This window comes from Protomyctophum parallelum, assembly GCF_964188405.1.
Source record: "Protomyctophum parallelum genome assembly, chromosome: 13".
Classification (NCBI taxonomy): domain Eukaryota; kingdom Metazoa; phylum Chordata; class Actinopteri; order Myctophiformes; family Myctophidae; genus Protomyctophum; species Protomyctophum parallelum.
This window is the reverse complement of record NC_139708.1, coordinates 6,765,339-6,792,842: the sequence shown is the minus strand read 5'-3', so window position 1 is coordinate 6,792,842 and position 27,504 is coordinate 6,765,339. Positions and strand designations below refer to the sequence as shown.

At 42.1% G+C, this 27,504-nt stretch overlaps 1 protein-coding gene across 1 annotated transcript; it reads right to left on the bottom strand.

Annotated features, from left to right (window-relative positions):
- Positions 1–9,161: 9,161 nt before the first annotated feature.
- LOC310868881 (transcription factor MafK-like) lies at positions 9,162–27,287 on the bottom strand (the record flags this gene model as incomplete). The annotated part of the gene is made up of 3 exons (XM_083779361.1): positions 27,176–27,287; positions 10,805–10,877; positions 9,162–9,623 (listed from the first exon to the last, which is right to left on the bottom strand). Exons 2-3 carry the CDS (start codon positions 10,838–10,840, stop codon positions 9,162–9,164), a joined length of 498 nt encoding a protein of 165 aa, XP_083635487.1. The 5' UTR covers positions 10,841–10,877; positions 27,176–27,287.
- Positions 27,288–27,504: the final 217 nt, after the last annotated feature.

Genomic DNA, 27,504 nt, shown 5'->3' with positions numbered 1-27,504 from the left:
AAAACCTTGATTACTATTCCAATTTATTTTGTGTCAAGTCATAGATTGACTGGCCTGCAGTCACACAGAACAGTGCACAAAGGTTTAGTGCACTGTTCCGTGGAAGAAAATACAAAATCATTACATTACTAAATGCATGGTCAAGGACCACATGCAATACTTTCACGGACCACCAGTGGTGCACAGACCACCCAAGTCCCTGTCTTAGTGGGGTAATGATCTTATTCTATTCAGAATCAGATCATGTGTGATATTTGCTATATTATAACAACCGTTGAACAAATTACGGTAAGTACTATTTCCTCTCCAGCAAAAATAACATATATCTTCAATATGAGTCAATATGTACTGTATGCGTATGAGATTGTAATTTTTATGAGTCAATACAATATGAGGATAAATGAGTTGGTAGGATAATATGTTGCATGTATCTTACAGTTGACTTTTCTAATTTTGTTTCTAAAGTTTAACAGTCATTATAAACAAAGAATTAATACAAATTTGACAAACCTCTTGATGAACTTATGAAACGTAACTTAAAGGAGCCCTTAAAGCATTTTGAACCTTAATTTAATATAATTGGTCAACTCCGATTAGAAATGGCACAACAGCTGGTTCACTCTACAACTCTATTGGGCTATTGACAGTTCACCAGCATACAGTAGATATACCAATGACATGACATCATATATGGGGATTCCAAGCTAATAGAAACTACAGGCTTTATCTTCCTGGAAAGTTAGCATGTTAAATAGAACCCATTGATCTGGCATATAGAACATTGAAATGACCAAACCTACCTACCGAAGATGTCGGTGGTAGGCAGGTAAGGCTGCTATACGCTGGTTTATCTCACGTTTTGTAACACATTTTGTTCACCTGGTGCCTGACTGCCAATTACCTAAACTGTAATCTTGGGCACTACTCTCCCTCTCCCTCTACCAACCTGGGGAGCTCATCATTTAGGAATGAATTAATTCAGAACTCGCAGCATCCCCTTTCTCATCACTGCATTCATCTGTGAATATATCTCATCTCTCCAACACTCACACACAATAATAACAATGGTAATAATCATACAATAATCTTGTAATGTTACAAATAGTTATAGTATGGCCTATCATACATGTAAATGTTATATCAAAGTAGTAGAATATTCTAATAAATACATGCTGCTAGTGCTAAAGTGAAAAGTAACAATGCAATTTGGGGTGCCATATACAGTAGGTGAAAAAACTACATATGGGGGGTGCCCTGAGCCTAACGAGCTCAGGGCACTGTTACGAGTTGGGAGTGAGAATAATATGACCAGAGAATAGCATGTCAGATGAAACCATTCGGATTATAAAATAAGCCACATCTTGTAATAGTTCATTATTGATTCTTGAATCATTTCTATTCGTTCTTGATAGTGAGATATTTTATCATTAGTAAAATTCCACTGGGAATTCTCTGTATGTTACAGGAAACTCTTAGAATTTGGTGATAGGGGATTCCTATAGCTTTTCTGTCACATTATGGCGTCATCTTGTGGAAAAACCCTGTAGGTGACCAGAGTAGATGTCTTTACATGTAATTTCCAGCAGAGGGAAGTCCATCTCCACAAATTGCAGCGCTGCGTCCAAAGCTAACTGCTTAATAGCTTAATGTATCTTGGATGATTAATGACAATATTATCATCATTGTCCCACATGCTGGTAGTAAACAAACTAAACATTATCAATAAACTTTGCAACTAGGATGTCATTGTGTCTGCTATGAATATGGTGGCTAGTATACTGCAAACAACATTTGCATTACCTAATATGCCATCTGCTTTGTATGCACAAAAGCAGGGTAGAGTGATTCAAACAGAGCTTAAGTGGAACAGAGGAACTATATATCTCCAACTCAATGCATATATCCTCATGCACCTCACATAAATAGACGTGCCCTCTGCCGCCGTGACATTTGTAGAGTGGGGCACCATGCCAGGCGTTTGGCGGAGTAGGCATGGCCAATGAAAGGCCGGCCTTGCTGATGGGGATGGCAACATTAATTGTGGAGTGGGCTCATGGTCTGAGAACTAGGGCAGGCACCTGCCGCAGAAGTGGGTGGAAATGAAGAATGCTGTCCTAGATTGCCCACCAGATTACCTTAACCTAAGTCACCAAATTAATCAACTCTTCAGAGGCCATCCAGTTGTCTGGGGCAAGCATCCGAGGAGGCAAAGCACCATCACAGGTCAGACAAAGACCTGTAGGAGCATCGTCAAAGGGATGCGATGGCCAGCAGACAACAAAAGAAGAAGAAGACCCGAATGGAATACAGGCAGCCGAGCTATGGTTCTGGAGAACTGGTCTGTATATCTGCACAAGCCCTGTAGGAGTGGTAAGATGTTGTTTGTCTTAAACCATCTGTCTCTTTGTCTCTCCAACGTGCTCTCATGAGATGTGTTTTGAATGTGTGCTGGGGTAGAAACCTTCCTGAGGTGGGTGATGTTTGATGAGGTGTGTTGAGACAGAGGGGGCTCGGCCCCGGAGGGACTCCAGATGACTAACTCACTACTCTCCCCAATCTAGGACAGGCACACCTAGACATCCTTCATGACTCTAATGTTTTACTCGTGTCGGGCCCAAAATACGTCCACTGAGGTTAGCCAAAGTGGGTCGCCCGACGGCTTTTTTTGGATCACAGAGAAAGAAATCGTGCCATCTAAATGATCGCCGTCTCCTAAAAACCCACCCTGGATGGCAAAAAAGCCTTCCCCGCCAGTTTATTTTTACAAGTATATAAACTGGGTCAATGACGACACAGAATATGACAAAACCCAATTTAAACAGTGCTTAAAGCATCCAAAGACAGCAACGAGCTTGCAGTCCTTTTCAAAACATATTTATTGGTCTTATAGAAAATAAAGTAAGCTGTATCAACAAACATACAATATATACATCAATAACTTAGACACCTCAGAGAATCACGTTTAAATCCACAGCTGTTACTGTATTCATACATAGGACTTATCTACAGATTGCAAAAAGTACAATAATTTAATTTATAAATAGTTACAATTAACTATTGTCTGTTTTCATACAAAGTACTGCAATATTTTATTACAACCCATACAGAAAAATAACAAAAATTATGTTTTACTTTATGTATAATCAGATTTGTATACCCTCGCAACACAGACCCACTCCATGGAGTAAAGACGAAACAGAAAAAGCTGCAGTCATCGGTTTAACCAGGCATCCTTTCATGAAAAAAGAGCCTACAGTAGGCTATGTCTTTAGAGCGAGTTAAGTGCAGTAACTTAACAGTTAGTGCTGTTAAGTTACGTATCCTCTCTAATACATTTTTTTTAATCAACAAAAAAAGCCATTAACCAAATGAAGGAGAAAAAAATTGTCTGCAGAACAAAAAACAGTGCTGATAAGATCAATTTTCCAAGGAAGTAATATTCGCACAATGAAACAAAAATGCAATGGATGTCGTTTCGACATACAAGAATGACTGCTATAGCAGCCGATAAACCCCGATATTCCTGAACACACAGGTAAAAAAAAAAGACAAAAAGCTATTGCAAGTGGCCCTTGTGTTGGAAACGGCTGTAGCCCCCTTATCACTCAATGCGCCAAAACTTAACCTCACCGTTGCCCTATGGGCGAACATCCAGACTATAATACAGTATCAATTCTATAGGACCTCAAAGTCCTATCTATGGGTAGGGTAGTGTAGCTAATTAAATACCAGGTAATTATCAGTGAGTACAAGCCTAAACATAACTGCAAGCCTGTGTTTTCAGCTTGGAAATCAGTTCAGATGGCGAGTGACACTCATGTGTCATTAGGTTTGTGTAACAGCTTAATGTACCAGTAGGCTATGTTGTGTCCTTTCAGACAGAGTAGCCTAACCACGAGTGAACATGAAAAAAATAAACAACAAGGCTTCTCCATTTGGGGGTTTGTAAAATACGAGGGACAAAAGAAAAACATGTCTTACGAGAAAATTACAAAACAACACCGGAGTAATTATCATTATTAAATAACAGACTATATTCACATTGACGATATAGATTACTCACTCCTACACTGAATCGCTCTCACGTTTCCACTGAGTTGCATATTAAGGGTCACTTTTTCACAATGGTCATTATTACCTACTGTAGCTACATACTATACACCTGTTTGTGTTTGTACTCGTATTACTCTACTTGTGAGGACCAAAGTATAGTAGCATGAGAGAAATAAGACATTGAGAGAAATGTCCTGGTAATCACAAGAGAAATGCCAGAAAAGTGTAAGATAGGTGAGTGATTTATGGAAAATAAGCGCCGTGTGGTGTGGTGTGGTGCACCAGAAATAGCTGATCTAGCTCACAAAAAAAAAGCAAAAACAAAATCACTAAAATGTTGATGTCCTTACAAGTGTAGTAATACAAACAAGTGTGTGTGTGTGTGTGTGTGTGTGTGTGTGTGTGTGTGTGTGTGCGCGAGTGTGCGTGCGCATAATGTCTGTGTGCACGTAATGTGCGGGAGAATGATCTCTAGTGGAGATTGAGAGATTTTGCTGATGGTGCCACTTGAACACCTTTAAAGACACTTAACAGAAAAGATTCACTCCACAAGACTGCCACGGCAATAAGGACAGCAACATCAACACTGGGCTATGTCAAGAAAAGCCAGATATACATCAATCAGATACATTGTTTTTCCACAGTTAACCAGTCAATGTAAATAGCTAAGCAGGCTGAGAAATTAAAGGCCAACTTATGCTTTGCGGATCAAGTGTCGGATGACACACGTCGCACAACAAATGACGTCAAAACGACAATTTGTCGGAGGACCTCCATAGCCAGTGTTGCATCCATGGCACTCCATCTTCCTTCGGTGGCGCCCAGATGGCACCTAAACCCTAACCTTTAACTTCCCAAAAACGATGCCTAAACCTAACCCTAACCTCACAAGCACTATGCCTAAACCTAACCTTAACCTCACTGAAAATATGCCTAAACCGAACCATAATGCTAAACATGACCTTAACCATAACCTCAAACACTGGGAAAAGACAGAGTCTGAGTGTTCCGTACCCAACGCGTCATAAAATGTTGCGTTTGGTTGGGAAGACGAAGCAAGCTCCATTCGTACGGAGATGCCAGAGAGCACATTCACTTCCGTGTTTTCATTTTTTCTGGCAACGGTGTCGGCGAGTCGCAGACAGTTGTGAGACACATGCCAGAGCAACATGCCATTCAAGATGTGATGCTCAAAGCATAAATTGGCCTTAAGGACGCTTCCACAGTCCACATACACATACAGTAGTATCAGTTGAACCGATGTGTTTGAGAGAGACAGTTTGAGAAAAGGCAGTTGCAGTACACTCTTGATCTTAAAAATAAACCAACCCTCCGTCTTAAAAAATATAAATAAATCCTAGCATTGTGTGGACAGGCGGGAGAGTAATATTTGGATGAGCTGTATGGTGTTTATGTAATTACATAACGACTTTCACCTTGAGGTGTTAAAACGTTTGACTGTTACACCCATCTTCTTTCTTAAGAGGGTCAGCAGAAAGATGTGACACTTGGCTCAGAAAAAGCATTGCTGGCAGCCACCACTGATTGTAATTATTTGTGGTCGTCCAGTGTTTCTTTCCCAGGGTGAATCTAAAGCCCTTCATGACGCACTCAAAAAGTAAAGCAACTAAAATGAATAAAGTGAACACAAGCTGCCGTCCCTACTGACATGCTTCTAATTATTTGTTTGTTTGTCAGTCAGAAATGACCCATTTTGTCCTGAGCAAAACAAGTGGGAGCTTAGTGCATAAGACCCGGACACTCAGTCTGAAGACAAGCGATACACGTGTAATGCTGCACCTTTCAGCTACTTTCTTAAAATTGTTTTATATAACTATACATCCCCTCACAAACACAAATTATTATGTGTGCCTAAAAGGTAAACAGTATAAAAAAGAAGAAAAGATTACAGTTAAATAAATAAAAACTCACAGCCAACAATTTCTGATTCTAGACCAATTTAGTACCCTATACATAAATAACATAAAGCAAATGGATTTGTTAAATTGTCTTCCAATAGAAAAAACATACAAAGAATGAACACAAACCCAACAATAATAAGCAATAAGCCTTATTGATTAAATGAAGCCTGACTGCGTCTGAGACATACTACTGCACTGTGCATTTTTGGAACAAATCTTAGAGGGAACCCAGTGCAGAGTGCTTTGCTAACAGATAACAGTTGTAGGCTAAACACATATCCTGACATTACAAGAAAAGTCAGCTTACTGCACACACCCCAATGTCGTTTCTAGGGTTGGGATCCTTTAGGATTTTAATGATTCCAGTTCCTTAACAAGTCCCCCTGAACGGTCCGATTCCTTAACGGTTCCCTTTAACAATAGCTTTAGGAGGTTCCAATTGCAGGTCTGTAACTCTGAGTGTACACATGGAACTACATGGACTCTTACGAGTCCATTTGGTTTCATTCATACTCTCTCAGAGTTATGATGGTCCTTGAACTTTTAAAGTTTGAGAACCACCGGTATTGTAATTGTATAACAGACATGAAGTCCACATACAAGCTCTGACAGTGTGATAAAACCGGTTCCAAAAACGGATCCAAATGTTTTAGAACAGATTAATGTTCCTCAATGTTGAATCCGGTTTCTTCCAATTCCGAATCCCAACCCTAGTCTGTCTTCTATGATCATCTGATACGCTAAATTGTTTAATGGCAAAAATGATTTTGTATAACTAACACAGAGGAAGCCGGAGGATATCACAAAATGCCAATACGAACAAAGACAATTGACCTTGTTTACACCACCTAAGATTAGCTCTACAGATTGGTTTAAATAGCACAGCATTGACATCTATACAGTGAACGACACTGCCAACTTGTCACTTACACGTCACGTCACGCGCTCTACCCCACAGTACGCGCCTAGTCACTAGAAAAAAGCTATCAGACTTCAATAGTAAGCCACTTTCGGTACAATTGCAAAAAAGATATCACATGGTTTTTTTTTTTTTTTTTTTTCCTGGTTTTCTTCTTCTGTATTTCTATAAACAATGGAAGGAAATCTATGCGGTAATAAAAACCAAGAACTCAACATTAGACAAAGATTTCTAAGATACACACCTTAACAATTAAAACTGTAAAGCTTCTGTAAATTCTCTTTTGGAAATATTTGAATGACATGTCAACAATCATTACAAAAAATAAAAATAAAAATAAAATAAAACCCCCTAAAAAAGTTGGTTTGCTCATATCTCTGTCGCTGATATTAGTGACAATGCTACCAGAAGAGCAGAGAGAAAATCAACCAAACACACGTTCCCGAACAGTGTTTGAGGGTATATATAGCATATATATATATATATAAACAAAACAACATGAACATCTTTTCTCTATGAGTAAAATGATGTTTGCGGATTACACTATCCCCACAAAACAGGAGGAGATTACTGTAATAACATTCAGGTTCTCGAGATTTGGAGAAGAATCTTGTCATATTGGAATGGCACTCGACTCGGCTCCAGAACACCACCACCTTGAAACATTCCCATTTACCATAAATATGAAAGACCTCTTTGTATTGTCAGTGCATACGTATTATTATTGCATCTACTACTCATATTGATAAGTTCATTAAAGTCTGTCACAGATGCATAAACAGAAATTAATGCTGGACTTGGGAGCATTATTTCATGTTTGTATAGTTAACAGACAAAGCGACGAAAATGTACAAATTGATCTGGTAATTGACTAGTTTTGGGTTCCTCAGTTTTAAAGACCTCTGTATCATCAACAGCAAGAGTTTGAGACCATTTTGTTACATGACTTACTTAGAGTCAGTGCATAATAACAAGCACAGGGCTGGTTGCGTTGAATTTGCCATGTAGAATGGAACGGTTAAATCGTCCCACTTTCAGGCAGAAAAGTGTGCTAAACCCCCACTTTTCAGGAAATTGGGGAATAAAATGTGTTCCAATGTAGTTATTATTTAGTCACAAGATGTTAATCATTGGTTAAATATTTAAAAACCAGGCACAAACATGCTTAACCCATTCTGACCGGGCACCCATTTTGGTGTCAGCATCATGTTATGCTTTAGCTATTGAAAAATAGCAGATCTACAAGCTCGTATCGCGCCACCGAGTGGCGCGATACGAGCTTGTAGGTCTGCTATTTTTGAAAAAAATCGAAGAACGACTGACATTTTTAGAATCTGATCTCAGGTCAGAATGGGTTCGTCAGACCAGTGTGTGTCCAGTGGAAAACCTCGTATGAATCTGATCTCAGGTCAGAATGGGTTAACCAATATCAGCCAGGCATGCCCATTTATGGCATACCATTATAAAAAAAATGAAACAAATAAGAAATGAAGAAAGTTTTCTACCAAACAACAACCATATTATTACAGGACTGCTGGCTGGTGGTCATTTGACTCAGTGCACAAATCCAGCGTTAGATCAAAAGAACAAAAATATTTCAAACGCTAATTATAAATACTACACACTGCATACATGTATAGTAAGCACTTGTAGTGCCAATTAAGGAGTTTGACATTGAGAAGGAATTCAATAAAGAAATACAAATTGGGTTAAGGATTAGGCATCAACAATCTGTCATCTTTCGTCGATCTTAGAAAAATCTACAAAATTAAATATAAAAGCCCATGAGTGTTGTACGTTTACAATGACTGGCACACCTCCTCCACTGACGCAGACCAATTGCTTAGAGTGAATGGTAACACCTCGAGAGTAAAAAAACAGAATGAAAAATGTATCCTGTGCTCCGTTGTGATGCACTGACTCTTTGATATACTTATTTGTGCGCCGGCGTCGCACATCAGAAGTAGCAGATTGGCTATGTCTGGTGTCGTGACACCGCACACAACTAAGTATACATCCGGCTTTAAGACCGATTCCTGCTTCTTGCGGTCTGTGCCGTGCAGACGGCGAGCACCAGCCTCCCCGCCAACGCAGAGTCGTTTCATAGTCATTGTGGTCGGGGAGGAGTGTTATTACAAGGCCTCGGTGGGATGCGTGCCGCAGCTATTGGCCGAACCCACCGCGGTGCACGGTCCGCAAGAAGCATGGAATCAGGCTTTATTGGCTCATATAGCGTGGCGCGTGGCCGCTCCGCGCCCGCTCTCATACTACGACCTGGCCTCCGTTTTGGACTTGACGATGGTGATGACGCTGGTGGCGCCCAGTTTGCCCGGGACGAAGGGCCCTATGACCGATGCCCCCATGGGGCCCCGGGCCGCGTTGACGACGCCGGGGCTGCGAGCCACAGTCCTGGCGAAGCTCTGCAGGGCCTCGTACTTGGAGTGTAGCGCGTCCAGCTCCACCTTCATGCTGGCATTCTCCGTGGCCAGCTTGTCCACCTCCTGCTGCAGCAGGGCCTTCTGCCGCTCCAGTTCCTCCTTCTGCGTGACGCGCTTCACGCGGCAGCTGGCGGCGTAGCCGCGGTTCTTGAGCGTGCGGCGCCGCTGCTTCAGCTGCAGGATCTCCTCCTTGGTCAGGCCCCGCAGGTGCTGGTTGAGCTCCCGCACCGACATGGTCACCAGCTCATCGTCCGTCAGACTGGTACCATTCTCCCCCGGCTCCCTCTTCACCTGAACCCACCACGGCCACACGCACGTACGCAAGCAGGCACGCGCGCGCACACACACAATAGGAGTTAGGGCTGTCACCATTACAAGGTTTAAGTTGACGATTATATTGTCATGCAAATGATTGCAAGTAAAGACTTAATTGTGTTTCTGCCGTTGACAACTTGGAGCATATGAATACAAATTGAATTTATGTTTGGCTTTTAGGCTTCTTAATTAAACATTGCACGGGGCAGATTACTGATATAATTAATCATTGTTTGAAAAATAGCGGAAATAGCAGATCTACAAGCTTACAACGAGTCATAAAGTGACACGTTTCTGGGGTTTGAATGGTACCATTATGGTACCAGCCAGGGAAGAATGGTACCATTATGGTACCAGCCAGGGAAGAATGGTACCATTATGGTACCAGCCGGTGGAGATTGGTACCATGGTACCAGCCGGGGGTTGAATGGTACCAGTATGGTACCAGCCGGGGGTTGAATGGTACCAGTATGGTACCAGCTGGTGGAGATTGGTACCAGTCTGACGGACGATGAGCGGGCGTCTGTGCGGGAGCTCAACCAGCACCTGTGGGGCCTGACCAAGGAGGAGATCCAAGCTTAGATGTAAGCTTGTAGATATGCTATTTATGCTTTTTTACATGTATTTTTGATTATGCAAAAATAATTGCGAATAGAATAGACTAATTAGATTAAATTAATAATGACAGGCCTAATAATAGTAGTCAGTACACAGGCAACTCAGTGTGAGCGTATAGGAATGCTATAGGGTTGAGTGTACATATAGCGGTAGTGCTATACAGGGTGAGAACAATAAAAATACATCCACAATAAAGTATGCCAGTGCAACAACAACAAAAGTACAAAAGTTAAAATCTAAAGGAATAAAAGTGTGCTTTAAGAAGAGATTTAAAAGACTCGATAGAATTGGCACTTTTTATATAGAAGCCTAGGATCAGCAACAGCAAAGGCTTGGTCACGCGTACTCCACAGTTTGGTTTGGGGAACCTAAGAGAAGCATGCTAGTTGACCTCAGTGCCCTTTGCAGGGTTTACTGGTATAGGGCTCCAAAGGTTCTGACAAATATGTGATGCTGAGAGCTGCAATTTTAATTTTGGTTTTTAATTAAATTTTTAATTGACGACAAGGTCAATGTTGTTAAATGAGTGGGTGGTTTACCTTCAAGGCTTTGTTTCCCTTATTTGTGGTAGTCATGCCCCGGGAGCCGCTTCCAACTGCACTGCTGGTGGTTCTGTGGACGAGAACACTCGTCATTACGGCAAACAACAACATTTCACTATGATGAGTTCTTCAAGTTACACCATTTAGACCTGGAAAGCAGATAAGTTGTTATACCTTTTAATCCGGAGAAAGCCTCCGTGTAATTTTTCCAGAAAATTTGGGTTAGGCCACATTTACACAAATTATACAAGAATACGTTCCTTCTGGTCATAGCACACCAAGTAGGTCAATGACAGATTCTTGTCGATGGTAATTAAGAATACATTAAAAAGCTGCATCCGATCGGTGGTTAAAGGTTTTATGACATTCATTTTCATTTCTTTTTCTTTTTCTTTTAGGTTTTATGACCTCAATTACACCCAAAAAACCTGAACTTTGAACATTCAGTGGATTTTCTGTGGTCTGAAGTTTTCTTTGGGGTTTTTTGGGCCTTTTGAGCTACAGTGAAAACAGGCAACACAGTGAAACAGTGACATCTGCTGGCAAATCCCATTGACATATATGGGATTTGCAGTAAGTGATGTCACTTACTGCCGGCAAATCAGAGCACCTGTTTGAGCCAGAAAACCCCAGATCACAGAAAATCTACTGAATGTTAAAAGTTCATGTTTTTTGGGTGCAATTGAGATTAGAAAACCTAAAAAAAACAAGAACAATTCCAAAACCTTTTTTTTAATGTCACAATCCCTTTAAGAATGTGCGCGCGCACACACACACACACACGCACACACGTTGACTTGGATCACGCCACATGCAAAGGTGAGAATCACACGAGAGAAGGGCTTCCAAAGATGTGGCGCCCTGCCCTGCCTTTAGCCTTCACACTGACGCGTACTGTTTTTCAACAGAGACATGGGAGATGGCACGGCCCGCTGGCTTCTGTGAACGGAAAGAAGGATGGCATTTAGCCGCTTGGCAGTGCTTCACAGTGATTTCTCGGAAAACAAATTCCAAGGAGAGACACTTCCTCTCAGGGCAGCCTCTGGAGGCAGCCAGCCACTGCAGATGACCTGGGATGGGACAACTTTAACAGTCAAAGAGGAGGTCCTTGAGAGGGTTCCAGGGGGGGCAAAAATAAAAAATAAAACGTCTATAGGTCGAAACATCGGCTGCCTAATTGTCATCAATACCAATGTTGTCAATGTGTGATTAGAACCCTGTTAAGCAATGAAAAGGGTCAGAATATAATTGCACCGCTGCCTTTGCTACAGTTGAATACATAAATATCTGTCAAATAAGTACTATATAAAAATTATAATTTGAGCAGGAAATAGTGGTGTGACTGTGAAAAAAGACAGTTTCAACAGAAAAGGCAAGGGCAGGCCCGCACTGCACACACGCACACACACACACACCCTCACACACACACACACACACACACACACACACACACACACACACACACACACACACACACACACACACACACACACACACACACACACTCACGCACGCACACAAACACACACACACACACACACACACGGACTGTCGTGCACGTATATAAATACACTTGCAAGCAGTGGTGGGTGTGGGTGTATTACTCTTTACACACTGTAAATGCTGTGTCAGCCGCCTACCACCGCCAGCCAAGCCAACACAATGCCTCGCTAAGCTGATTTGTGCCCAGCAGTGAGTGTGTGTGTGTGTGTGTGTGTGTGTGTGTGTGTGTGTTGTGTGTGTGTGTGTGTGTGTGTAACATAAACAAACGCATGTGGGCTTTTACAACTTTGTGTGGGGGTGTGTGTCGTCCTAATAAACATCAGTGTCCATGTGTATATACTGTATCGTATCGCTACACTATGCCCACAAATGAACCCATTAACACCGGAAAAAGCATCTCTGTCATTTTATTTTTTAACCACTTTAACCATTATTTTATGCTTTGGCTATTAAAAAAATAGCAGATATACAAGCTCATAGCTGAGCTTGTAGATCTGTTATTTTTGGAAGATTTTGAAACATTGTGGAAATACTTAAAAGTCTTTGCTTTGGGGATATCTGGAACAAAATATTTTGAGATGGGGGTCTGTAGCCAAATACATATAATTTCGGGGGTCCAGTAGAAAGAGTTTTTTTTCTCTCCTTCCAGAAAACTGTTAGGAAGACATTTTGTAGAACGGGCCTGAGGTCTGAATGGGTCATCGGCAACCCCTTTGACACCACATTTATCTCTGCATCCCCCGATCTACACAGTAAAATCACTAGTGTTAATAGACCTCTAAGACGGGTACAACGGGTCCATTTGGTTCCATTGGTGTACACTCAGAGTTACGGAGGGACCCATAAGGTTCCATTTGGAGGTCCAAATGGAACCCAATGTTGAGAGAATCAGTGTATTAACCCATTCTGACCGGGCGGGCACCCATTTTGGTGTCAGCATCATGTTATGCTTTAGCTATTTAAAAATAGCAGATCTACAAGCTCATATCGCGCCACCGAGTGGCGCGATACGAGCTTGTAGGTCTGCTATTTTTGAAAAATCGAAGAGCGACTGACATTTTTAGAATCTGATCTCAGGTCAGAATGGGTTCATCAGACCAGTGTGTGTCCGGCGGAAACCTCGTATGAATCTGATCTCAGGTCAGAATGGATTAAAAGACGAGTAGTTGCTCCGAAGCACAGCCAAAGATGACCAGGACACATTGCCATGGCAACAAAGGGGTGCTACAGGTGGTGGTGGGGGGGGGGGGGGGGGGGTCACCTGAGCCAAACGGAGAGAGACAGACGCTTGTTAAAAATGACCTGAATACGACACGATCACACAGGCTGGAGCGGGCGACATGGGGGTCAGATCTGTGAGCTGCATTCCAGATGCTTCCTCCCCCAGTCAAATGGCTCTCGGGGTCCCCGCCGTACCAACGATTGAAATTCTTCACGTTGCGGACGGCCCGTCTTTAAAAGCTTTTTCACGTTCCTCATGCTGAGAATTTGTTTCCTTTTTTTAAAAGTGTGATATATTCATCCCCGCCCCGTCCGGGCTTCACTATGAATAGCTTTTACTGTCTGATAGTAGTGGCACCTTATTCCTTCCTTTCACCAGCCTGCCGCTGTCGGTGACTCGTTTCCAGTAAGGATTTGTACCACAGATGCAAAACATAATGCGATAATGGTCTGCCTGATGGTGCACGCTTAATGGGTAAATAGATGGGGAAAAGCGCTAATAGCTGGCATGAGAGAGGAAGACTATTGCTGGCACATTTCATACAGAGATGATTTTCATGAGTAACTCTAAATTGTTTAAGGACGTATGCCCTATATTAAAAAATTAAATAAAATAGAATAGAATAGAATAGAATAGAATAGAATAGAATAGAATAGAATAGAATAGAATAGAATAAAATAAAATAAAATATTATGAAAATATCTACAAGATCACAGTGTGTTTCAGGCACGATGCATTTTGAGCTTGTACATAATATGCTATTTTCAAAGAATGTTTAAAAATCTGTAAACATTCCAAAAATAATCAGATTTTTGCTTATGACATTCCCAAAATAGGGACGCCAGGATTAAACTGTTTTAAAAAAGAGATCACACATGGATCTTGGGAAAAGACCCAGCGGTGGTATATGGCCCTGCCACAGCTGTGTACCATGCTATAGTAAGGCCAACAGCTCACCACATGACATGGTGAGGTGGGGGCAGTGGTGGAAAAAGTACCCGCATAGTAAAAGTACCAATACTGCAATATAGAAATACTCAGTTAAAAAGTAAAAGTCCGGAATTCAAATTGTAGGCTACTTGGAGTAAAGGTACAAAAATATTGGCATCAAAATGTACTAAAAAGCACTCATTATGCAGAATGTCCCATTTCAAGTTTTCAAATGTATGAAAATGTTTTGAAAATAGCCGATCTAGTACAAATACAAATACCTCAAAATTGTACTTTTTGTACTCGATTCAGAACCAGAACCCCTTTTGTTTTTTTAAGCATTATGTTATACTTTAGCTATTGAAAAATAGCAGATCTACAAGCTCATAGAGTGGCACTGAGTGCTGCGCTAAGAGCTTGTAGATCTGTTATTTTAGAAAAATCATGAAAATGTGGCGCAAATCTTTGAATATATATTCTTTCAGAGCGAACATTTTTAACTCAAATCTTTGCTTCTGGGTGCAGGTCCCTGGCTGGAACAACATATTTTCAGATGGAGGTCGGCTGCTATCTGCCTGCCAGCATACAGCAGCCTCCAGAGCATGCATGGCTGCTGTCTGCCTGCCAGCATACAGCAGCCTCCAGAGCATGCATGGCTGCTGTCTGCCTGCCAACATACAGCAGCCTCCAGAGCATGCATGGCTGCTGTCTGCCTGCCAGCATACAGCAGCCTCCAGAGCATGCATGGCTGCTGTCTGCCTGCCAGCATACAGCAGCCTCCAGAGCATGCATGGCTGCTGTCTGCCTGCCAGCATACAGCAGCCTCCAGCGCATGCATGGCTGCTGTCTGCCTGCCAGCATACAGCAGCCTCCAGCGCATGCATGGCTGCTGTCTGCCTGCCAGCATACAGCAGCCTCCAGAGCATGCATGGCTGCTGTCTGCCTGCCAGCATACAGCTCCCAATGACGGGGCATGGCACTGCCATGTTGGCAGTGTGACAGACAGTCCTACACACAGCTGCTCTCCTCCACGCCTGTGGAGTCCGACCAGACATATCATACGTCACGGAGACGGAGAGACGCGCACATGCATACACAATGAATACACACACACACACACACACACACACACACACACACACGACACAAGCACAGACGCGCGCACATGAAGGGCGGGGGGCTTTAATTTCAGCTTATGTCTCTATCTCTGTTGCTGAGGGGGGGAAGAAGAAGAAGAAGCAATTGATGGTGTAGGTGGTTAGAGAGCCTGTAGAGCCTTTTGATTGGAGCAGCCAGTGCAGTGCCCTTGCATTCGACAAGTTCACCTTCTTAACATTCACAATAGAGGACGGTGGGCCACACATGTCCTCGTCGCGCAGCGCACAAATGTATTACCTCCCCCTAAATAATTTTAAATCCTCTTTTGTATGTGCCAAAGTAGGGTGGGGTGGGGTGAAAAATCTGCAGCTCGGAAACGGGTGGTGTAGGTGTGTGTGTGTGTGTGTGTGTGTGGAGGGCATGCATGTATTTTGTACGCACATGCTGAATTTTTATGAATTGCCTGGAAGAACGCTGACAAATCAGTGCTGATTGCTTATGGAGGAGAGACATCACACCCACCACCAGGAAATAGAAAACATGAAAACGCTGAGTGTGGTCACTCAGAGGGAGAGAGTGAGAGAAAGAACAACAGAGAGAGAGAGAGAGAGAGAGAGAGAGTGCACGCGAGAGAGAGAGAGAGAACGGCCTTGCGAAAATGCACTCTCGACAGATTTAGAGGAGCTTGAGAAGAACGGGTTGAGAGCGAGAGAAGAGTAGAAAAAATAACCCTGATCTCAGCAAGGACCACGACCAAGGCACCAATTAGGAAGTTGTGAAGTTGAACTAACACGATGAGAGCGACCCCAGCCAACCTCCAAACGTTCTCCGGGTTGGTCTTCTACATCCATACTGTAGAGGGTGGGTGGCGTCTTCTACATCCATAGAGGGTGGGTGGCGAAGGTGCGATATAGGCCTAATAGGTGAATTTAACCCATTCTGACCGGGCACCCATTTTGGTGTCAGCATCATGTTATGCTTTAGCTATTTAAAAATAGCAGATCTACAAGCTCATATCGCGCCACCGAGTGGCGCGATACGAGCTTGTAGGTCTGCTATTTTTTGAAAAATCGAAGAACGACTGACATTTTTAGAATCTGATCTCAGGTCAGAATGGGTTAATCAGACCAGTGTGTGTCCAGTGGGAAACCTCGTATGAATCTGATCTCAGGTCAGAATGGATTAAAGAGGGGGAGCTATGATAAGACTTGAGTCCCACGTCGCGCCTTAACGAGCTCCTCCTCTCTCGCAGGGCTGTCTCTCTTGGGTGGGGGGGGTTCTGCCAGGGATGGACACCATTAGCCCGGGGAGCCTTTGTTCAGGGGGAGCCGTGGCTCCACACACCGTGTCCCCTGATGAATATTTATCATTGTCATTCACCAGCCCAAGGTGGGGGTAGGAGACCAGGGGTGGGTGGGTGGGGTGGGCACCATGAGCAGGGTGGCCGAGTTGAATAAAGATGCTCAGGAGGTAATTCTTCAAGGATACATGCAAGGCTCCTCCATCATCGGCCGTCTCAAAATGGAGGTTGTGTTGGGGGGGGGGGGGGGGGGGGGGGTGCTGTGTGTGAGTGTGGGGGTGTAGAGGGCTGGTGGGAGAGCCTGCTCCACTTGACAGCAGTGTAACAAGATTATCAGGGCCATAAGAGCAAACAAAAACCCCAGCAACCCCGCTTCAGAATCTAGATTACAGCAGCGCCTGTTATCTGAATACTAAACACAACTGGGCAAGGCATGTGGACTTCACTGAGGGATGAGACTTGGACCACATATATAAGTATAGGTCTGATCTCATACTTGGTTTGATGCCGAAATTATAGCGAACGTACAAGGCAAGCTTACAATGCATATTCGCAATGCGTTGTGAGCTTGTATATTGCCAGCAGGTGATGTCAGCACGCCTCACAATGCAAAACCAAGTATAAATCTAAATCAGGCAATAGAATTATGAACTGCATGCATATATTATTCATAGATACAAACATAAATGCATGCGCACACACACACACACACACACACACACACACACACACACAGTACAAATGCAAAATGTATCTTGTCACTGCCAATTCCTGAAAGGAAGCGGCCCATCTCTTGGCATCGACAGGTTCCTAATGAAGTGGATAAACTGGGCTGTGGAGGTGCATGCTGATGAAAGCGCGTTTTTTGCTGGTCGCACGCACGCACGCACACATACACACACACACAACGACAATTCAGTTCGATGAAGCAAACAGTTGAATATATCATCCACCAAAACGTTACATTCATGCCTAGAAAGCAGATCCACACCAGTATGCAGTTGGGTGGCTTAGTTTGTTTGGTCTCCTGCTCTGAGAGGAGGACCATGCAGCCTCTGCCTCATTTAGGGCTTAATTTATCAGTTATTATCTTACTTGCTCTCTTTTCTAAACGCGTGACCTTGAGGACACAACAAGTGGAAGAGGGCTGGGCACAGAGAACATGTTTAAAACGCTAGTTTCGTATGAACCACGTTAACTCTGGCAAATGTTTTGAACACGTTCTCATCATCCTATGACTATAGTCATAACCCATTATTTAGTTTTTTGTTTCTAATTAAACAATTGTTAACCTACCTACTGCACTTGCTGCCAGCACTGCTGAGATGTCGAATGCAGCCAACACCCACCCATGCATCAGAAATAGCTGTGATCAACATTTCATGCTTGATGAGACTGAGAGGCAATAGTTTGACTGCCTCCCTCCCCATTCTGAGCAGGAAAAAGATCGCCTAGATATTCAGTTCTAATCAACCCTCCCTTCAGCTGAGTGAAGTCAATTATCAAGTGAGCGACATGTGTCGGGCGCCATTTAACTGCAAATTAAAATAAATCAGACTCCTCTACAGTATTAGCTCGGGAAAAGTTACTGGAAGGTGGGTGTGAACTATTATGTACAGACAAGGCAATGGAAGGAAGGAGACAGAGAGATAGATAGATAGAGACAGAGAGGGGGGGGGGCGAAGGTGAGAGAGACAGAGAGGAGGAGGGAGGCAATTAACTACCAAGTATTCAAAGAGTGTGAAATAAGAGTGACAAAACGAGATAGAAGAGAAGGCATTCAGCAGCTTTTCAAAGGGAAATGTGATGCACTGTTAATAGTGGGGAAATACTAAGCCAACACCTTTGGCCACACTTAAATCCTTTACTTATCTGGCTGGGGTCCCCCCAATATAGGGGGCCTATATTTTGTTTTTGTCCTGCTATACTTGCCGGATGTGCGAATGCCCCATAATAGGGGCATTAGGGTTCATGGAAGACAAAACTCAAGGGTTCAGGGCAAAGATGAGAAGGGGAAAAAAGCCAAACATAAGCAGAAAATAAATTAGTGTCCGTCTCTGGCAAGAACTGGATGCTGGAATGAAGACACTTTGATGTTGATCTATGGCGGTCATACCACATCCCTTGGGAGGGAATGAGTGGATGTTAGCATCTTCATTGCCTTTACCTTCCAGGTGTGTGTAGCACTGCAGTACGTTTCAAGCAGGGGGGCAGTCAGCCAGATATTTCGTGAAGCCTCATTTGAAATCGGTAGTTCATATAATGGCCTGTTGTGGCGCTGGACTGGACCCAAAAAGCCCCATAGCTCCATAGAGGCCCATGTATTTTGGCCCAACTTCACCTAGACTGTATTACCTTAATAAACATGGTCATGAATACTTTCTTCTTCCAGTCACTAGTTTAAAGTCTCATTTCTAATGTCATAATATTCTTTTTGGAAAATTATGGTCTCATTAATTAAAAAAATGACCATAAAGAAAAAAAAACATCGCGTATGTTCTGAGGGGCGTGGCTACCGTTACAGTCTATGATCGGGATTCCCCTCCCACTCGAGTCAAAATAAAAACCAACGGAGAAGAAGGGGGGGAAGTCCCGCCTCGTTGTCTGGGCAGCCAATGGCCAGCTGGTCCAAAACGGAGCCAGCCAATGGCCAGCTGGTACCAAACGGATCTAGAAAGATGGCGATTTACAGTGCAGGAATAACAGGCTTCATTTTACGTCCATGTTAGACCCAGCGAACGCTTTGTCCATATTTTTTACAGTCTATGGTTTCAAGGTGCTAGACTGATTACCACAAAACTGACGTCTGTGAAAGTATATATTACCACCTGCCCAATTTATATATTTTTTTTTTATAAATATCTTGGGAGATTACCACCTGCCATACGGTACAGAAAAAAAGCAAACGAAAAACCAAAGAAAACCCCCAAAAAACTTAAACCTACAATCTCACTTTCTAAATGTAGCTCATTATAGTTTTGGCAGCCATGGCCTGCTACTGTACTCTGTAAACTGTATTTTACAGTGCAGACATCTTTTTCTTTTTAACTTTAGTACACACCAGGCATGTTTTAGGAAACTGACATAAAAATTGCAATCCCTGTAGAAAAGTAGGTCTGCTCAACCATCATCACTGACATCTCACTATGCACACAGTCCTGACTTCTTTTAGCTTCATAATTGAGTCTATATCTCAAGCCTTGTTTATTTGAAGATAAATAAAAGACTACATTGTAAAGTAGAGTTGTTCCAATACCGATACCATTATGAAAAAAACTGCCTATACTGCCCAAAATGCTGGTATCGTATCGTTATCGGCGGGCAGTACGCCAGTCTATGCCATTCCCATACCATATAATTGATCACATGACGATATTTAATTTACAGTAATATTTTGAATTGATGTTGCACTACAGTTTTATACTCTTACTGTACAATTTACATTGTTATTTTACTAACTTGTAGCTGCACTTTAATTATTATTAATGGATTATTTATTTATTCCATATGGTTCCATTTGTATACTCAGAGTTACAGACTTGTAAGGGTCCATTTGAGAGCCACTATCCTAGATTTCTTGCATTGCAATTGCACACTCAACTCAATTCAAACTTTATTTATATAGCACGTATCGAAACGACCAATGGTCGACCAAAGTGCTGTACAGATTATTGGCATTGCGCTTATCGACCGATAAGCAAGTTATAGCTATCGGAATCGGTATTGGGAAGGAGAAAATGGTATTGTACATCTCTATTGTAAAATATTCTATAAAAAACTAAAATACACACTAGTTTTATTTCATTTTGTGATCGTATCCAAAGCCAGGTAAAATAGTTTGGGCTGAATACTATACTACGTTGCAGGCTACACTCGTGCATCTCTTTTTTTGTTTTTTCTTTTTTTTCAAAATCTTTTTTTTCCCGTTTTATAACAGTATGCGTGTCAAGTCACAGATTCATAGAAAAATGTAAATCAAAACATTAGATTTTAGTATCAGTGACTGTGGGGTAAACAAACGTACTGTATAAATCACAGAGATCGTGGGCAGACATATTAAGAAGACTGTTATTGTGCATAACATGGCCCTTCAATATTTTCTCCCCAATTTAGTATAGCCAATTCCCAATTCCCCAGCCTCTCTGCTCGTGCATCTCTTAATAGGAGATTAAATTCATATGATTAATCTTGCAAACTCTACATGCAAAAACATAAAATCCACTGCTGAAAGCCAAGCATATTAAATATCTAGAGTCATGAGGAGCAGGATTTTCTAAGATTGATCCGTCTGCATTTCTGCACAGGTTGAAGTTTGTATAGTAATATTGTCCAAATCTGTGTTGAAGAAAGTGTATAACATGTGATGTGTGTTGATATTTGATACTCACTGACAATAAGTCAAACGTAGTGCAATGCACTGGCATACTGTGCAACAGTAATGCTTAATAATATGTGCTTCACTAAAAGTACGACTGGCATTTAGGAGAAAAGCGCCCATTAACAACTCAAACCTAATCCAAAAACAGAACACTTTATAGGCAAGAAATGTAAGTGATAGCCACTCTAAAGAGTACAATTATTCTCTCTTTAATTCATTAAACAGGGTTTGACATCATTAAAGAGTTGTTACATCCGTGACACAATGTTTTGGCTTGCCTTGCCCTCATCGTTCATTACAGATTACAACCTGCATTACAGCTGCTACCTCAATATGTTTGAGAAAAGATGCCTTGTATACTGTATGGACAAAATTCTGCTCACCAATGTACTGCATTAATAAATATAACATTAACTATCACGAGGTGAAGAAGACTTCTACAGCCTTCAGCTTGCACAACGTTTCCTATATTTCTGTATTTTCACATAACTTTAAATTTAAATATTAATATTTTAGCTCCAAATAAATGAATAAAAAACAGATATGAGCAACCATTTACAACTGGCCTCATTGGGTACATGTGCAGGCATTTGTCCTACATCCAGGTGTAAGAGAGAGAGAGAGAGAGAGAGAGAGAGAGAGAGAGAGAGAGAGAGAGAGAGAGAGAGAGAGAGAGAGAGAGAGAGAGAGAGAGAGAGAGCTTCATCACCATCAAGGGGCAACTACTTAAAGGTATCCTTAGAATGTACAGATTTAAACAACTGGACCATTTGGTTACATTTGTACACTCTTCAGTTACGGTATGTTAAGTTGACAGACACTGATGATTTTACAGTGTAGATATGAACTAGAATAGGAGAAGCTTTCCACTGCATCTGCCTGCAGGACTTGATTAAAAAGGAGAGGAATATCTCTGGATACATCAGCCTAGCACTGGCAGAAGGACCAAGGGTTGCAGGCAACCCACACACACTGGCAAAATATCCATGAGCTTCACTACACCATGTGCATGCATAAATGCCCATTGCAGTATGCCTGGTGGCTCAGCCTGGTTAGCGCACAGACCATATGCTCCTTGTGTGAGTGCAAGGAAGTTCGAATCAAACTCCCTTCATCAATTGCCATGCATGTTTTCCACCTCTCTGCCCTTTGGTTCCCTGGCCTGTCTCATAGTCACTCTCCTATCTAAAAAATAAAGTAGGAAATATATGCACAAATAATATGATTTAAAAAATAAATGAATAAATAAATACATAAATGCTTATTTCATTGATTGACCTACAGGGTACAATGCAGAGTATTGAAGCACATAGCCCTGAGCAATTTCAGATATTTAAATGCAATCTCAGGGAAAAGTTAAGTCAATCTCTCTTTTTCTTTTGATATGTATTCTGCATAATTATGTTTGTCAAACATAATCTATCATTTGGATTCTTCAAACACTTTCTACGCTATACTAGTATTATTATGAATCAGGGCAAGATCTCTTACACTGCAGTGTCTATCTGTGATGAAGAGCAAGGAATAGGTCTAGTAAATACAACGTTACGGAATAAATGCCAAATCCAGTGGTTTACTATGAACAGTACCATTTCGGTTTTGTTGTTTGTGTGCGTGTGTGTGTCTCTTGTACAGTATGTAGTGTTAAGCTTACTTTTCTGTCATTTGATGTCTTGTACTATTGTGTTGTATCTTGTAATTGACAAATAATCTAAATAAAGTACGTAAAAAAAAAAAAAGAAGAAGAGTGAATTGAATATAGTCATACCGGAAGATATTAAATATGACCATTAGTTTTAACTTTACATATACGAACCTACTTTTGAATTAATAACTATGTCACTCTGTGCCACTGAGAGAAGTCCTTTTTACAAGAGCAAATCTACACTCTTTTCATTTACTCAAATATTTACACTTACTCAGCATTCCATGACCTCAAGAAATGTCACAGACCAAGACATTTTTAAAAGGGAAACTCTGAAATATCAGTCACTACTGTCTACTGAATAGGGCAACCATTTCAACCAGATCAACTATCTTACTGAAGTTAGAAAGATGTCTTTACTCTGCAGTTTAAAATATATAGGCCTATCCTCAGCATGAAAGATCACATGCGACACTGGTCAAATGTTTGCCTCTTGGGTTTACTCCATGAAATGCCAACCTACATATCAACTGAGGTCCCTGCTGAATCAAACTCTTAAATTTAGCTTTCGTTTTGACTTAGCGTTTACGTGTGCTAAGCTCACACGCGTCTGTCATCGGTGACAGTCAAACATTAATGTGGCTCATGCGTCAAACAAAGCTTAAATAAGTAGGTTACATCAAAATCAGTGAACCGCTCTGCTGTGTTGTTCTGTTTAGGCTGATAGCTAATGTGAATTATGGGGAAATGTGACACGAATAATCAATACACCGAACTCATCTTAACCACGTGAACCCTGCTAGTGTAGCTATTTAGGGCATGTCATAACAGGCACACATTCAGTAAAAATAGCAGATCTACAAGCTCACAATGGGTTGCGTAACATGCGTTGCGTTGTGAGCTTGTATTCAATTTGCTATATTACATACATTACATGACGTGAGCGGAGAGATTGTAAACATCCGAGGTCTGTCGTCCAGGTTGCTCTATTTTTACCTGACAAACGGAAAGGTAACAAACAGTGTTGGCTATATTATCTTGTAACATCATCATACATACAGTATACAGTATATACCGTAATCCTCCTGGAGCCAGTAAAATAAGGGTGACAGCATGATTGTGTCCAGACAGCACTGATGAATGCAGCAACGGTAGCAGATTTTCCTTTCAAAATCTAGCTTGTTTGTACTCATTTCTCCAAAGTTGCCTATACCGCACCTTTTTTTCCAAGTCCGATCACAAATTCAACACACATCGTCCTTGCACAGTGTCTGGATGAAAGTATTACTTTCAGAAGTGAGGCAGGCATATTGCAATGTTGCGCAATCATAATCCGCACTGCCCTTGCAAGGGGTTTCATCACCAACATCCCCTCCTCATACAGAAAGAAAGAAAAAAAAAATACCCTATATTGATCCTTTCCTCCGGGCCTTCCCCATTTCCCCATGCAGCTTAAGCAGCAGTTTTGTGCACAAACGCCACACTTGTTTTCCTTTCATGGGACCTATTAATTGTGCTCAATAGGCATAACTACTCCCAAGACAGACCAGATGTATATTGGCCATACAGACAGAGGTATTGGTGGCCGCCGTGTATACCACGCTCTGCCGTGTGTTGCCTGGTGTTTCATCAACCTCACGCTTTCCGTTTCCACCCTCCACCGACTGCCCACTCTGAGCACCGATACTGAATCACCTCTACGGCATCTAGCCTTATTTTATCTTGGGCTACCTCAGCGCGGAGTGCCCATAAATCTCAGGGCTGATCTCCACTCCCTCTGTCTCCAGCCCCCCACTGCTGCCTGCCACCGCCCCCCACTGCGCTCCTACATGGGGCCCTCATCTGTTCTCATTACCTGCAGGGAGGGCCACAAACAGGCATTACGTTTTATTGCAAAGCTGGGCTCCTGCATATGCAAAAACTACAGTTAATTTAACTCTTGAGTGCAAGCAAATGGACCCCTACGGGTCCATTTGGTTACATCTGTACATACTGTAATGTAATGTAGTGCTGCTGGACTCGTCTGTCTGTCTAGAACACACTACATTGCCCCCGTTGCATGAACAGAGATGATGCAATGAGTTGAATATACGAGCAAGAATTGGTAACTTGGGTCTGTTTACCGTGGGCTTTTTACTCAACACTTATTCCAAGGTGACTTTTGGATTCCACATCAGATTCTACATGGATAATTCATTGCCTGCCCGGCACAAGCTCTCATCTAATAGGGATACCAATTTGAGCCAGGCCATATAGTGCAAGGCAATGTCTGCTCAACCAAGATACTGTATATGATTATGATGAGTGCAGTGATATATGCTGTATAATATTACAAGCAAATTGGTGGGACAACATTCAGCCAATTATACAATACATAAATAAATAACACAGTCTATTAGCACCCGCAGTTCAAAATACTATTATTTTCCTGTGTCACTTTGCATATCATTGTGCTTTGATTTTAACTTCTCATGCATATCGTGCTTAAAAATAATGTGACCCAATTTAAACTGCATTAATTGTAGGGCTCCATTATCATGATATAAGTGCACACACACACACTGCTTAGCGTGCATTTTTCGTTAATAGAGTTGACATCATTTGCTGCTGACAACTAAGCATTTATGCTGCAACTATACTACATTAAGACTATCTGTTGATATACAGCGCGACAAAGCCGCAATAAAAACGCACAAGACATGCTCTCTCTCTGCACGCCGTGCACGGGGAGAGATGTAGATCACGCTATGAATGCGTGATGATGTGATGGCCATCACTTGATGCTCCGTGGCTTTGATGACTATAAATCAACACGATCACAATCTATCTTCTCGGTGACAGACAGGCAGCAGCTTCGGTGATAAAACATCGATCTTTTATACGCCGAGCACTCGGAGCAGACCTTTTGTCCAGTCAGTCAGAAGGCTATATGGTACGTGCCATCCATCCATCTGATCCATGTTTCGGGTGGATTCTTAAAAAATAACGTCTAAATAGATTGTGATGATTCAGCATTGTAAAAAAAAAAAAAGCAATGTATTATTATTTTTTACAAATCAAAATATATAATTAGCAACGAGTAACATGGTGTACCGGCTGAGCAGGGTACCGTATAATCGCTTTGGCATTGTTACAGCAGTGGCTAAATGAATTCTCACTTCAGGTGAACCAATTCCACAGCGCACACTGCAGCCGAAACCATCATTTCTACATGCATGCCCTTGCCTTTATAATTAACAAACCCTTGAATGCATTTCTAAAAAAACAGCACACAAATGATCCCATACATTATAAATGCTGAATTTAAAATGGATCATGCACATATTTTTTTCATTCTTGATTTAAAAAAAAATGTCAGACAGAAACCAACCTGATCTGTCGCTACAGCGCTGCTTGCCGGGCTCTCTGCTGCTTCCCTTGCTCTCTCTACTACACACAGTACACATGCACACGCACGGTACGCACGCACGCACGGCAGGGTGATGAAGCAGCAGGTTTGAACACCGACTGAAGAGAACAAGTGCATTTAGTTGACAGCGAGCCGCGAGAGGATCAAAGACAACGGAACGGACACGAGATCCAAGAAGGTCTGGGGGAAATCAAGAAAATGCTTTTTGTTTAAGGTCAATTCCAATTGAAAATCGAATTATACTAAGATCCCCAGACCCAAGAACTTATTTCAATGCACGCATGATAGTCTGGAGTGGAGTGGGTCTCTGAGTCTGGACATTCCCACCGTGGACATTCCACAGAATCCACACCCCGTCTTCTTAAACAATCACAATGACACAAAAAGCTTAGTGACACAAAACGCCCCCGCCCACAAAACAAGCAAGGAAATCCCCGTGCTCAGCAGCAGCTTCTTTTCCAGCGTGGTGGTGCTGCCGATAAACAAGCAGCAGCAGCTGCAGATCTACAAGCGCATAGCAGAGGAGCAGAGGTGCATCGCGGTGCGCTATGAGCATGTAGCTCTGCTGTTGTCGTTAAACTGTCTGTACGACAGTCAAATAACTGGGAGGGGGTATGGGGTGAGTCTAAACGGCATGTCATGCACAAACACAGAAATTAAGTCTCGAGTCGCCACTAAGTACGGCGGTCTCGCTAGTCTAAAAAAGGAACAGACAGGCTTGTATATTTGTTCTTTTTTAGACAAGCGACGACAATTTACCCTCGTGAGTCGTGCGACATCATGGAAGGCAAGCAGACAGACAGACAGTAAACAAACAGTAGTTCTCTGGCGTGCACACTCAGCACAACAAGCAACAAGAAAACACCACGTTTGATGGACTCACCTCCTGCAACTTGATATAAATTGGGTTTGGTAGTTCTTATCGTCGGCGTGCCGTTGTCGGTCAGTGCATTGTCAAGCAGACGTCAACCACCAATAGCAGTCGTATAAACTATATTAGTAGCCTACTATACTACCAACGGCACACGCTTCTTCCACTCCTTGTTGTTGTCCTGTTCCCTTCTGCCACCAGACGTCATGTTTGGTCACGTGCTTCATTCATCAAGGACCCCCCCCCCCCCCCCCATCGGAAGTAAATAAAACATAAAATAAATGTGGCAATCTAAAGTATAATAACATTAATAATGTACCGGTAAGCTAGACTACTGCACA